The following is a 15462-nucleotide window of genomic DNA, read 5'->3' on the forward strand; positions in this document are numbered from 1 at the left end:
TTAACAAGACTACTACTTTCATTCATATAGCTTCTCCAAGACTCCAACTGAATAAAATTACCACTCTATTATTTCATAAAGTAATACTATTACTTAAAAGAATTACAATTATTTCCCAAATGTAATATATAAGCACATATATAAAATATACATTTTTTTCACCGTTACATTTGGCCGATGGGAGCTGTGTTTTTAAATATTTGAATTTAATAAAAAAAACATTTTTATATTTGCATAACATTGTTATATTTGCATGCCAAGTACATTTGAATCAAAATAATTAGGTGAATCATATTATTTTATTAATCTAAAATAAATAAAAGATAATATCTATTTAAAAATATATTTCAATTATTTGACTTAAACGTTCACACCTTCTGATATATTAGAGTTAGTACTCAGGCCTCAGATACACAGAATAATAAATTCAAATCAGCCGTGAAAATAAATCTTAATTTAACAATTAAGAATCATAAAACATAGGCACTTACAGTTAAATTACTGAATGAGATTTCATGATTTATGAATTAAGATTTCATAATCATATAAACTTGCAGTTAATATGGAAACTTATTATTAGTATTTTGACAAAAAAAAATGGGAACTTGTTCTTATCATCCTACGGAACCGTGGAAATATATCTGGGAATAATCAAACTGATCAAGCACATCCCCGAAAGGTATGATATCAACCTTAGCTGTCCACAACAGGTTTATTGGTAACTTCGGAAGAAAAGAAATATTAAATTAAATCCAACAATTTAATTAAATTTCTCCACAAGGTTTTTCTCACACCGCGTCTCAGCCGTGTGTGTCACTATTCAATGGCTTGGAGTAATTTTCTACGTTTATAAATTACTCTAACTCAAATTGTTGTTCTAACCTCTTCAGTTTCCAAGACAAGTGTTTGAAGCAATGGCCAGCACTACTGCACAAGAAGAAGCCACATTCGAGTTGACGTTCCTATGTCCGACGACCAACACGACGGCAGCATCCGTTCAAGGCTGCGTAAACAGCACGGTTCAAAGGATCTCATCTCCGTCAAAGCCGCACTCAACGGTAGCCAGGGTTCCGACTCCAAGGTCTCATGCTTTCTCTATGCTTACAGTTTCAGTTCCAATATTCGAAAACTACCACTTCCACAAATGGTATATATGTTGGAAATAAAACACTCACACAAACAACTTTTATTGAAACTCAAACAAATATTACAAGAGTACTCTCACTCAAAAACAAAACTACAACTCACTCTTATAAGACTTTGCTTCTTCACTCACTTAGAAGCTTTTAATTTTTCTTGATGCTTAAAACTAAAATGGGAAGGGGTATTTATACTACTCAAGAACAATCCTACACACACAAATAAACTAATTTAAACCATTACAATTCAACAAATATCTAACTCTCACCTAACTAAATTGATGTAAGCAATGACATCATTAATTAAATGATGTAAGCAATGACATCTTTAATTAAATGATGTAAGTAATGACATCAATTTAGTTTGGGTTTGGGTTTAGGCTCCATAATGGATCAAGTTTATGATCCAACACCCTCCCTTAAACTTGATCTCGTGACCCCTAGTAGGTTCCTTAATCTTAAGAAGTCTTCGCTGGTCAGTGGCTTGGTAAAATATCAGCAACTTGATCTTGTGACTTCACATATTCAACTTCCACATCTTTTCTTGCAACACACTCCCTTATATAGTGGTAGCGAATATCAATGTGCTTGCTTCGATCATGGAATACTGGATTCTTCGCTAAGGCAATGGTTGACTTGTTGTCGACACAAACCTTGGTAGGCTCTTCTTGTATCAAACCAATCTCCTTCAATAGATTTCTAAGCCAAATTGCATGACAAACACATGAGGTAGCAGCAACATATTCCGCTTCACAAGTGGATAATGTGACAATCAGTTGTTTCTTTGACATCCATGTGAATGCAATATCTCCCATGAAAAATACGAATCCAGTAGTGCTCCTTCGATTATCTATGTCTCCACCCCAATCACTGTCGCTATATCCAACAAGCTTGTAATCATTAGAAACTGAATAGAACAAGCCAAAGTCAATTGTACCTTTCAGATAGCGAAGAATTCTCTTTGCGGCTTTAAAATGGGTGGTTGTTGGGGATTCCATGTAGCGACTAACCAATCCAACTGCGTGAAGAATATCGGGTCTCGTGCAAGTTAGATAGCGTAGACTTCCTACCAAACTTTTGAAGAATGTTGGATCTACACTTTTGCCTTCTTCATGTTTGGTCATCTTGATCCCGTATTCTGCCGGTGTGCTTATTGGCTTACAGTTCTCCATCTTGAACTTCTTCAGTATCTCCTTTGCATAGCTTTCCTGTGAAATGAAAATTCCATCATTTTGTTGCTTAACTTCAATGCCAAGGTAGTACGCCATGAGCCCCATGTCTGTCATCTCGAATTCTTTCATCATCACATCCTTGAATTCATTAAACATGCTTGGGTTGCTTCCAGTGAAGATCAAATCGTCCACGTAGAGGCACACGATCAAAATATCTTCATCTTTGATCTTGATATATAGAGCATGCTTGTAGGGACATTTGTTGAAGCCATTCTCTTGGAAGTACTTGTCGATTCGGCTATTCCATGCCCTTGGTGCTTGTTTTAGCCCGTAAAGAGCCTTCTTCAACTTCAACACCTTGTCTTCATGCCCTTTGACTTCATAGCCTGATGGTTGCTGAATGTAAAGTTCCTCTTCAAGAACTCCATTTAGGAAGGCGGACTTTACATCCATCTGTTGTATCTTCCACTTGTTTTGAGCTGCCAAAGAAATGATTAGTCTGATAGTCTCCAATCGAGCAACAGGAGAAAATACCTCATCATAGTCAATTCCAGCCTTTTGACTATAGCCTTTAGCAACTAGCCTCGCCTTGTGCCTTTCAATCTCTCCTTTGGCGTTTTGCTTTGTTTTGTACACCCATTTGACACCTATCGCCTTATGTCCCTTGGGAAGTGAGGTAAGTTCCCATGTGTCATTCTTCTCGATGGCCTTGATTTCTTCGTCCATCGCATCTCTACATTTCTTTTCTTGTACCGCTTCTTGAAAGCTCACTGGTTCACAATCGGCAAATAGACAAAATAATGTAAGATTATCTTGTCGTTCAGTTACCTCATAGAGATCTCTAAGGCTTCTTGTGCGTTGCACAACTCTTTCACTTTGACTCCCACTTGACGATGATGAAGGTGATGAGTCTCCTTGAGTGGTTGATGTTGGTGAAGTGGGTGGAGTTGCAAGCTCTTGTTGAGATTCATCTAGTTGCTCCCTCATTGTCTGCTCATCTTCTTCAAACTGAGGAAAGAAATTGAAGTCATCTGTATGAGAGTTAAAATCCCATTCTCCTTCTTCGTTGAAGACCACATCTCGACTAATCACAAACTTCTTATTGTCTGGATTGTACAACTTGTAGCCCTTCGAATTAGCATCATAGCCGATGAAGATAAAACTCTCGCTTTTATCATCAAGCTTCGTTCTTCTCTCGTCTGGTACGTGAACATGGGCTATACTTCCAAAGGTTCTCAAGTGGGAAATGCCAGGCTTTCTTCCACTCCATGCCTCTTGCGGTGTCTTTCCCCATACACTTCTTGTTGGAGATCGATTTGACAAGTAGACTGCACACGATACTGCTTCCGCCCAAAATTCTTTGGGTAGTTTCTTGCTTTTGAGCATGCTTCGTGCCATGTCGAGGATTGTTCTATTCTTTCTTTCTGCCACACCATTTTGCTGGGGGGATCTAGGAACTGTCATTGGTCGACGAATTCCATTTGCTTCACAGAACTCTTGAAACTCCCTGGAAGTAAATTCTCCACCTCGATCGGATCTCATGGCTTTGATCTTTCTACCGCTTTCTCTCTCCACTGCTGCTTTGAACTTCTTGAAGACTTCAAAACTTCTGACTTCTGTTTCAAGAAATATACCCAGGTTTTTCTTGAAAAATCATCAATGAAGAGAAGAAAATAGTTATTGTTACCGAGAGAGCTTGGCTTGATCGGTCCACACACATCGGTATGGATGAGCTCAAGTGGCTTCTTAGCTCTTGTCTCTGACTCCTTTGGAAAGCTTTTCCTGAATTGTTTCCCGACTAGACACCCTTCACAGAGTTGGTCAGGATGGTTGATGTGAGGTAGTCCTTTCACCATCTCCTTCTTAAATAATAGCTCTAGACCTCCAAAATTGAGATGCCCAAATCGAAGATGCCAAAGCCATGATGCATCTTTGTAGCAAGCTTTCAGGCACTTTGCAACATCATTTTGTATGTTGATCAAGAACATTATATTCTTTGACATCGGCACTTTAGCAATGAAGTTATTCTTATCATCTTTTATAGAAAGATTATAATTATTCATATGAATATCATAACCTTTCTCTACCAGTTGCCCTAAACTTAAAATGTTACTTTTCATATTGGGCACATAGTAGACATTTGAAATAAATTGATGTCTCCCATCTTTCAAACGGATAAGAATGTTACCTCTCCCTTTCACTGCTATTGTGGAATCATCTCCAAACGAAACATTTCCACTTACTGACTCGTCTAGCTCCACAAACATGTCTTTCCTACCACACATGTGATTGCTTGCACCACTGTCAAGATACCAGGAATTTGCTTGGCCACCATCAGTTTCCTTTCGTGCTAGAAGAAGAGTTTCTTTGCCATCTGTCTTTTCCTCCACGTAATTGACCTTCTCCTCAATTTTGTTGTTGGGAGCTCTACATTCTGAAGCATAATGCCCAAATTTTTGACAATTATAACATCGAATTTGAGATTTGTCATACTTTGAGTTTGGATTAATTCTTCCACGGCCTCGTGTTGAGCTTTCTCCTTTCTCATAGTTGTTGTTGGAATTGTTATTGTTGTAATTCCAGCCTCGTCCACGACCTCGACTTCCACCTCGTCCATGGCCTCTACCTCTGCCTTGGCCACATTGGTTTCTATCATTGCGTTGGCTCTCATGCATATCCTTGAGTTGCAGCTTGAGGAGTTGCTCAGTAAACTCATGCTTCTTTTATGCTTCTCTTCGTATGCTTGCAATGATCCTTGGAGCTGTTCGATCTTCATTTCTTCCAAGTCTTTAGTTTCTTCAATCGTCACGACGATGTGCTCAAATTTGGGATCCAACGAACGGAGTATCTTCTCTATTATCCTCACATCGTCTAACTTTTCACCATTTCTTTTTAATTGATTAGAAACAGCTACTACTCTTGAGAAATAATCTGAAATAGACTCAGATGCTTTCATGTTTAAGGATTCGAATTCACCTCTTAATGTTTGGAGACGAACCTTCTTCACTTGCTCGGATCCTTTGTAAGAGGTTTGCAGCTTCTCCCACGCTTCCTTGCTAGAGCTTGCACTTGAAATCTTTTCAAAACCATCATCATCTAATGCTTGATAGATGAGGTAGAGAGCCTTCTTGTCTCTCTTTCTTGAATCCTTCAAAGTTGTCTTTTGATCTGGTGTAAGAGTAGCAAAAACATCATCATCCGCAGGCTCATTATAGCCTTTCTCTATGATATCCCACACATCTTGTGATCCAAGAAGTGCCTTCATTTTGATACTCCAATTGTCGTAGTTGTTGTTGAGTGTCGGAACTTGGAATGGTGCCATACCATTTGCCATATCTCTCAATATAATGAGATTTTGTAAAATCCGATTACACGGATGAATCCGGAACGATGAAAAAAAAACTTTGGAGGGACTTGGACAACTCGGTCAAGGGCTCCAACTCGGCTGAATCGGCTCAACTCGGTGAGTCAACTCGATTTTCTGGCAGCAGTCTTCCAGCGGTGCGTGGCGGTGCGTCAGAACTCAGATTGAGAAAATTCTGGCGGCGTCGTATTCCTCTCGTTGAGACCTTCGATCTTTCCAACTCTCTCTGATGCCACTTTGTTGGAAATAAAACACTCACACAAACAACTTTTATTGAAACTCAAACAAATATTACAAGAGTACTCTCACTCAAAAACAAGAACTACAACTCACTCTTATAAGACTTTGCTTCTTCACTCACTTAGAAGCTTTTAATTTTTCTTGATGCTTAAAACTAAAATGGGAAGGGGTATTTATACTACTCAAGAACAATCCTACACCACACAAATAAACTAATTTAAACCATTACAAATTCAACAAATATCTAACTCTCACCTAACTAAATTGATGTAAGCAATGACATCATTAATTAAATGATGTAAGCAATGACATCTTTAATTAAATGATGTAAGTAATGACATCAATTTAGTTTGGGTTTGGGTTTAGGCTCCCATAATGGATCAAGTTTATGATCCAACAATATAATGATATGTTTGTGTTGGAATATTGAAGGATTCGAATTGGTGGGTGGTGTTGAATCTGGCGTTTCAGAGCATTGGCGTCGTTTACGGTGATATCGGAACATCACCGCTCTACACTTACGCGAGCACTTTCAGCGAAGGAATAAAGCACAGAGACGACGTGTTGGGGGTTCTTTCTTTGGTGTTTTATACTCTCACCCTCCTTCCTCTTATTAAGTATGTCTTCGTCGTCTTACGAGCAACCGATAATGGCGAAGGTACGTTCTTTTTTAATGCCAAAATATATATAACTTACATGATCTTGATGCGCTTTATCTACGCGTAAATCAAAATTAGGAGGAACGTTCGCACTCTACTCACTGATTTGCCGATACGCGAGAGTGAGTTTGATCCCGAGTCAACAAGCTGAAGACCGTCAAGTATCGAATTATAGACTAGAATTGCCTAGCAAGCGTCTGAAACTAGCGTCGGTACTCAAGTCTAGCTTAGAGAATAGCCAATTTGCTAAAATTTTCTTATTGTTTATCACCATGCTCGGTACTTCCATGGTCATTGGCGACAGCGTCCTCACTCCTTCAATCTCTGGTAATTACTCACTAATCACTCTCTTTTGATCTCTTTTCTTTATACTAATCAATCTTCTAAATAATGTAGTTTTATCTGCCGTTGGTGGTGTCAAGGAAGCAACATCTCACTTGACAGAAGGTAATATATATATATAATAATCAATGTATGAACTTTTAGATGAATTTTGTTGTAAATGTATGAACTTTTGAATGAAGTTTGGTGTAATAAACAGATATGATTGCTGGGATTTCGATAGTGATATTGGTGTTTCTCTTCATGATTCAAAGATTTGGAACTTCCAAAGTCGGTTATGGCTTTGCTCCCATTCTTTACGTTTGGTTTATACTCATCGGTGGAATCGGTTTCTACAACATCGTGAAACATGATACCACAGTGCTTAAAGCCATCAATCCAATGTACATTGTTGATTACTTCATCAGGAACAAAAAGGAAGCTTGGGTTTCTCTTGGTGGAGTTGTTCTCTGCACAACAGGTTCGTTGAGGCTTCCACCGGCATTGTTCTTTGTTGCATTGGGAAAAAAAAGCTTACAGATTTTTCTTTCAGGAGGAGAAGCACTGTTTGCTGATGTTGACCATTTCTCGGTTCGATCCATTCAACTTAGTATGTGCTCCCTGGTGTACCCGGCTTTGATTCTGGCCTACACGGGACAATCCGCCTACCTTCTCCGACATCCCGATGCGGTTTCCGATGCGTTTTTCAAAGCTATTCCAGGTCATGAATCATGTCCATGGACATGAAAATTGAATGTCTTTTTTTTCCCCACTGCTCTTCTTATGATGATCATATACGCAGGTCCTATGTTTTGGCCAATGTTCATAGTGTCCATAGTGGCTGCAGTTATAGCAAGCCAAGCAATGATTTCAGGTACTTTCTCGATTGTCCATCAATCACTTTCCCTCGGCTGTTTCCCTCGAGTCAAAGTTGTCCACACATCTGCAAATCATGAAGGACAAGTTTATATACCAGAAGTTAATTACTTTCTGATGTTTGCTTGTGTTGCTGTCACCTTTGGTTTCAAGACCACAGTAAAAATCGGCAACGCTTATGGTAAATAATTTGGTTCTTCATTTCGACTCTTCTAATCTCTTCTCAACTACCAAATGTTGATTGATTTCCATTTTTACAGGAATTGCTGTTGTGTTTGTAATGACACTCACATCATCATTGCTGGTTCTCATCATGATTATGATATGGAAAACCAACATATTTTTGGTAATCCTCTATGTTGTTACCATTGGATTTGTGGAGCTGCTGTATCTGAGTTCGGTTCTCTATAAATTCTCCTTTGGCGGGTACTTGCCGCTGGCGTTTTCGGCGTTTCTGATGACTGTCATGTATGTTTGGAACAATGTATATAGAAGGAAGTACTTTTATGAGCTTAACCACAAGATTCCCTTGGCAAGATTAAAGGACATCTCCGCCAACAAGAAAATGGCTAGGATTCCTGGACTTGCTATGTTCTATTCGGAGCTGGTTCATGGTATCCCTCCCATATTCGAGCACTATGTTTCGCATGTACCGGCATTGCATTCGGTCATCGTCTTTGTTTCCATGAAGTCACTCCACATTAACAAGGTCACGGAAGAAGAGAGATACTTTTTCCAAAGAGTCGAACCGAGAGAACTCTGCGCCTTCCGGTGTGTGGTTCGATATGGATACAAGGATGTTAAGGAGGAGGCCTTCGAGGAAACGTTGTTCACAAGACTGAAACAGTTCATACAAGAAGAAACTTTGCTGCAACTCCATACGGTATCAGCCAACAAGAACATGGTCGAACGGGGAAGTGAATCCTACAGGGAGATCGCCGAACCAGATGACGAGATTGAGAATGCGGATCAAACCAAAGCAGACAATCTTCAACAGATTATGAGACAAGAAATTGAACAAGTGGAGAATGCATGGGAAGAAGCCGGCATGGTTCACTTGATAGGTCAGAGTGAGGTGATTGCAAGCGAAGAAGCGGGCATAATGAAGAGGATTCTCATCGATTATGCTTACAATTTGCTGAAGAGAAACCTGAGGCAAAGCGAGACGGTGTTTAATATTCCACACAAGCGAATGCTTAAAGTCGGCATGACTTACGAACTTTAAAACATCTTCATATATGTAGAATAATGATATTTGGGTACCATTGAATAGTAATCATATATGCATGCAAAATTCATGTATATGCTGTTGATTGCCAAACAGAATACCTGTAGAAATATAAGAATTAGCCTAGTATAATTTAAATATTTTGTTTATATTTTTTATTAATAATTTATTTCGTCCTCTTGACTTTTATAAATTCTTTCAAAATTATGTATCATCCCTTTTTATATTACTCATCAGCACACCTGGAGAGGATTTAAGCCCACAAAAAGCATCAGTATTGTAAACAGACATACCATATGATCTTGCTTGTTTATCATCAAGCTACTTACGAATCTTTTCAAGAGCGTTGAGCCTCAGTGGTAGGGATGGCAAACGGGTACAAATTCGTGGATTCCGCCCCGTATCCGCTCTAATTGGGGTGGGGATGGGTATAATTTTAGTAGGTAGTGGGCGGGTGTGGATTTGGAAAGTAGTACCCGTCGCGGGTAACGGGTTTGAGACCTCACCCGCCCCACATCCGCCCGCCCAGCTAAATATCCATTAAATTTTTGACCATTATGAATTTAGGTGTAATTTTATAGACTAATTTATAAATCCGAATATTGTATAAGATATAAGTTGTTATTTAACCAAATATTAGGGATAAATTAAGTTTATGCATAATTTTTTTTCCTTTCAAACCTCTTATTGAGCCGATCTTTCAAGTTTCAAACCTCTTATCTCCACTCTCCACTCTCCACTCTCCAACTCAAGTATGTTTTTCTTTTTTTGAAGTTGTGGCCTTGATTGCTTTCTTTCAATCAGCTAGTCTAACAAATTTCCTTAATCTTTTTTCTTTTCCTTTATGAATTTGTAAATTGATTAACTTCTTTTATGAATTTTGATTTGGAATTTAGATTAAAGCGGCTTACAGAAAGAAAGCATGGGAGTCGCATCCTGACTTGTTTTCAGTTCAAAGAAATCCATCATTGTAGATTGGCGTTTTAAATCGTTTACTATCTAAATTATGGTACTTCTTCTGGACGAGAGCCAACATACTGGAAAACAAGTAGCGAATGCAATAAGAACATTAAGTCTTTCCACTTAGTTTAGTTTGCCTATCACACCTTAACCTTAATTTTTCTTCTTCTTCTGGGAACACTTGAATGAGATAATAGTTAGGTATTTTTAATCATGTATTCTGCAATTTAGAAATAATTCAATTGTGTTTACGGTTGTGACTCACAACCAAATTTACTGCTTTTCTTACTGTTAACATATAAATAGAGGAGTAAATGAATGTTCTACCCATATCTTTCACATTTATTTATGATAAGTAAATGCATTAAAGAGCTGCTATTTTAGGAGGTCTTAAATCATCTTAGTTTGCTTCGACAAAACTTAAATGTTCTCAGCTTTTGTTTTGGTTAAATTCGATGATATTTTCTCATGATTTTGATGGAATAGTTGAGTTCAAAGAATCATTGTTGTTGCAGGTAGTTGGTGGTGGGTGTGGATTTGAAAAATTTTACCCATCATGGATGGTGGACGGGTGGTGGATTGAAAAATATTATGTGGGTGGGGAGGGGTATCTACACCCGACCCGCCCGTTTTCGATCCCTACTCAGTGATTGCCTGCCTTTGTTCTTTTTCCTTGTTCCTTATACCTATACGAATATCTTTTTAGTTTCTTTTAATGAAAAACAATTCTTAAGAACTCTCTCTTAAGTCGATTAAACCAAAACTCAATCAAGAGTTTAAGACTCGATAAAAACATCCATATCTAATACAAACTATTAAAGAAAACAGCCCATACCTTATGCAAATACCCAACCCACATAAGAAAACCCCTAACAAAAAATTGTAATTCCATGACTATCGAAAATGTGATGTGTTGTATTTTAAATTGACAGCGAACTCATTTGGCCCCCAAGCACCCACTTTCAACCGCTATTACCATTTAAAATTAACTTGATATTCATTATCTCCAAGCATTAGATAAAACCTTATTTGATCGGCCATGTAATTGTAAGCAAGCTTGGATGAGTTGTCATATACTTATTTGATCGGCGGCTCGTGCGACGTTACCTATTCGTAGTCAATTGAAACAATCAGGTCTATCAGATGGAGTTTGTCTTTTATGCGACACGAGTGATGAGACGTTAGCGCATACTTTACGCTCGTGTCCCACCTCACAGAAGGTTATTTGTCTCGCTGGTTTTTCAGCTCGAATTTATCTTTGTACTGTTGATGATCGATTGTTGTGGTTGGAAGAATGTCTGCTTGTGTTGGGGATTGAACAATATGCTAATCTGATTACTCTTCTTTGGAACTTGTGGAATTGAGGTAACTCGTTTGTTCATGATAATAGGTTACAACCTGCTTGGATCCTTGTTGCTAATGCTCAGGTTATTCATCAAGATTTTTTGGAGGCTTCTTGCACGCATCGCCGTGGTAATGGTGATGGTGGTGTTGCTAGTTTAGATGAATTGGTGCATGCTGCATCTTCTTTCCATTGGTGTCCTCCAAATTCCGGTGTGGTGAATATCAATTTGGACGATTCGTTTGAGTCGGGTTCTTGTTGTATTGCAGTTGGAGTTGCGGCTCGTGACCACCTGGGGAGAATCTTGGGTGGTTTAGCTCAGGCTATGCACGGTATTGGTGATCCGGGTTTAACTGAGATTCATGCTTTTAGTGTTGTTTTATCCTTGGCTTGTGATGACGGATGGGAGAATGTACTTTTTGAATTTGATTGTGCTCAGTTGGTGAACAAATTGGTTCGTGATGATGAAAATTTCTCTGCCTAGACTTGTCATCTTTGACTAACAAAGTAATAATTTTAGACTCATCCTAATTTTCATATTTCTCTTATTCAACGATCTTATAATTATGTAATAGATACTTTGGTCAAATGAATTTTTATATCTTTATTTTCACTATTTTTTAACTTACTTTATCTTAAGATTATCTCTTCGACGTTATACGATTTATTTGAAACACTTTTTTTTCTCAACAAAGAAAAAAGAAACCAAGTTTTAAAAATTAACTGGCCCTAAGATTAATAAAGTAAGTTTAGTAATGAAAATCATTTGAGTTGAATCTCGATTTTCTATTAGTAAGTTTAGTAAGTTCAAATTTGAATGAATGGTCGATAAATTTAATTATTAAATTTAAATCTTAAAGATTTATAATATGATAAATTTAATTATTCGGATTTAAATAAATTAGTTCTCGTCTTGAATGTTGAATTAAATTGAATATCATAATAAATTAGCGTCTTCTATTAAAAAAATATTAAACAAAATATTAAACTTTTTTTTGGTGATAAAAGGAAAACTAAATACATCAAACAGTCACTGCCCCAGAAACATTGTAATCTAACTGCATGAGCGGCAGAACAAATAAAGGAGGGTCGAGGAGCTCGTGGACTGCAGTAACTTCAATGTCTATCATTTTCGCCAGTTTGTCTGCAACTTATTAGCTTCTCTACTAGTATGATAAATTTGAACGTTCCAATGTCGATCCAATAGATCAATAATTCTATCGTAGAGAGTGAAGGAGATACCTGCACAGCGCTTCTGCTTTAGGATTCGAAAAGCCTCAAGGCTATCCATTTCCAAAATTACTCTGCGCTCACCTAAGTTCCAAGCATGGACCAAACCCTCATCGAAGAGTAACCAACCATCCTTCATTTGCAGGTTCCCCACTCAGCTTATGGGATTCGCTCGTTTTAAGTAAGATAGGGTTAGCATTAAAACACGTGTTTTCATTACTTATTGTATAATATATAAAAAATCAAACAAGGAAAGGAAACTCAAGCTTTCTTTGGAGATTCTTTGTGTTCAACATCTTCTAAATTTGATTAAAATGTTATCTTAAACAAGAAAACCAAGGAATTTTCAGCTTGTCAGATTAGTATATATAATCCTTGCCCAGATTTCATGAATGATTCATCTCTACTTTCTATATTGGATTAAAATCTTTCTATTGCAGGTATTCTGTTCCACAATCAACAGTCTATACACGAACTTTGGATGCATATATGACTTGTTTTGAAATTAACCTATAATCATGAAGGTGTACAATGTCGGAATTTAATGATAGAGTATAGAGGGTCAATTTAAAATTTTAAAAATTTAGAGGTTTAAATTAAAAGTTTAAAAAAAATTAAAGGGTTCAATTTATTTTTTTTCAAGAAAATTGGAGTCTAATTAAAATTATTAAAAATTTGAGAGACTTAATAATTTTTTTAAAATATTATAGAAAGAGTATAATTAAAAATATCAAATCCTTTTAGAAAATCCCACCAAAATCAGGTGTTGACACCATTTTTCGTCCACCTCTTTAATTACTATTTTATTATTTTTATTATTAATACTATTAATTACATCTTTTGCAGGCCTAATTACAAGACTCGGAGCTCAAACAACAAACCCAAACGAGTCAGGCCCACATGGACAAACCATATAATCATTATGTTTCAATTTTGACTAACTCTAATTTTAGGGTTAGCCATTCGTGCCGTCATCGCCACCTACACCCTAATCTCCACGCCATCGTTGTTGCTCACTGTCGCTCCGTCGTCGCCTCGACCAGATTGCTCTGAAACTATCTTACAAATCGACCATTAACTCAATCAAAAGAAAAGACCAAAATTTAATTAAAAAAGCATATATATTTTTACTTGAATGAAGACGAGCAAAACAAGATTTGGGGTGTCAATCACAAAAAAATAGGTCACTTATGCCCTATCTTCTCAGCAATCACAAGAACAGAGCCATCAAGCAACATGTAACAACATAAAAGGGGATTTGAATAAAGAAAAAAATGTGTTTTTATCAAAATATTATAATATTACATGTCGACTCTGTTTCCTCAAATTTTACCGATCTAGCACCCTTTCTGATAAGGCACAATATGTGAAATGTGCATTTGTTTAGGTGGACCAAAGACGCGTTCCCTGAAAAACGCCTTCCAAGGGAAATGTTTATGTGGCATCACGTGGTAAGGCACGTTTCAAGGGATGCACCTTCCAAGGTCCACATCAGATTCCCTAAAAGCATTTTTAAAAAAATATGATTTAAAAAAATTGAAAAATAAAACTATAGGGACTAACATCATAATTTAATACATATTAGTTCCTAATGTAATTTAACAATAGTGTATAAGTAGATTCATTAGATATAGAGATAAAAAAGTTAAATAATACATATTTTAGCTTTTATCCTACATTGTCAAGAAACATAACCTAAACACTCTAATATACCTATATAAACTAATCTCATTAAGCTATTCAACTCATTGAACTAATATGCATTAAATTATGATGTTAGTCACTATAGTTTTATTTTTTAATTTTTTTAAAATATATTTTTTTAAAATACTTTTAGAGAATCTGATGTGAACCATAGAAGGTATGCCCCTTAAAACATGCCTTCCCACGTGGTATCATGTAAAAATTTCTCAGGCACTCTTCAGCACATTCATTCCACTTAAGCAAAGTCGTATTCCACGTAATTATTAAAAAGGGTACTATATTAGTAAAATTTGAGGAAACAGTAATATTATAATATTTGGAGTGATTTTTGGGTAAGAAGGCCAAGAAAAAAAAAAGGATAGAATTTCGGAAAAAAAGGAGACGAAAAAAAAGAAGAGAACACAAATCAAAGAAAAAAATAGACTAATATTTTATCTCTAGAATCCGAAGATATTTGTGTCACCGTAGGAAAGTTAGTCTCAAACCTTCAAGGTAGTCTTTTATTTTTGTTTAGGGTTTTGTTTTGAGAGATGGTAAAAATCGGAGCATGGTTTGGTATCAACTTTGTTTGGGGTTGTGAAAAGATGGTATAAAAATCGGACCCTCACCGGAGCCATTTAGGTGGTGGCCGGAGAAGTTTCTTCTTCTCTTGGTTGAGAGAAAAGAAAAAAAGAAAAAGGGTGAGGAAGAGAGGAGATACAGCTGGAAAAATAAAGAGGGTTAGCGTTGAAAATTATATAAAAAAGTATTTAAACTCAAAGCAAAACAGCGTAGTTTTGAGGGTTAGGGCAACCATGCCAAACCCACGTGGGTTAATACCCACCCAGGTACCTCAATCTTTGTAATCCTTTGATTAAATCATGAAATGCAACTTGGGTTAATATTGTTCGCGATCCTTTTAATAGTTCATACTTTCAATTTTGTCACTTCATGTTTATTATTATGCTTCGGGTAAAATCACATGTTTAGGGTTATTGATTTATTATTCGTTACATTTTAGTCCTTATTTGCAATTTTGTTTGAAACTAATTTATTTATGCGTTAAGATCCTCTGATTTTGTTAGTGTTTAATTTAAATTATTTTTTTAGCTTGAAATGACATAGATTAATGTTTTGTGAGTCCCCTGTATTTTTATTTGTTTCAAATTTGACCCTTGTATTATTTGTATGTTTAGTCCATGTTATTCCTCATTATTTTAATGTAATCTGTCATTTATTGTTTCTTTA

At 36.7% G+C, this 15462-nt stretch overlaps 1 protein-coding gene across 1 annotated transcript; it reads left to right on the forward strand.

The window, feature by feature from the left end:
• The first annotated feature begins 964 nt into the window (after positions 1-964).
• Positions 965-9033, forward strand: LOC120133151 (potassium transporter 5-like). The gene is made up of 8 exons (XM_039149801.1): positions 965-1081; positions 6348-6573; positions 6653-6901; positions 6971-7021; positions 7116-7376; positions 7449-7616; positions 7698-7952; positions 8032-9033. Exons 1-8 carry the CDS (start codon positions 965-967, stop codon positions 8994-8996), a joined length of 2292 nt encoding a protein of 763 aa, XP_039005732.1. The 3' UTR covers positions 8997-9033.
• The last annotated feature ends 6429 nt before the right edge of the window (positions 9034-15462 follow it).

This window comes from Hibiscus syriacus, unplaced genomic scaffold (genome assembly GCF_006381635.1).
Source record: "Hibiscus syriacus cultivar Baekdansim isolate YM2019G1 unplaced genomic scaffold, ASM638163v2 tig00110577_pilon, whole genome shotgun sequence".
NCBI lineage: Eukaryota > Viridiplantae > Streptophyta > Magnoliopsida > Malvales > Malvaceae > Hibiscus > Hibiscus syriacus.

What these genes read in the sequence shown, in the direction of transcription:
- LOC120133151 (XM_039149801.1), top strand. Translation starts at nt 965, where the DNA reads ATGTCCGACGACCAACACGACGGCAGCATCCGTTCAAGGCTGCGTAAA. An exon ending in AACATCTCACTTGACAGAAG is followed by an intron (nt 7,022 to 7,115) that starts GTAATATATATA and finishes TGTAATAAACAG; the next exon opens with ATATGATTGCTGGGATTTCG. An exon ending in AAAAATCGGCAACGCTTATG is followed by an intron (nt 7,953 to 8,031) that starts GTAAATAATTTG and finishes CCATTTTTACAG; the next exon opens with GAATTGCTGTTGTGTTTGTA.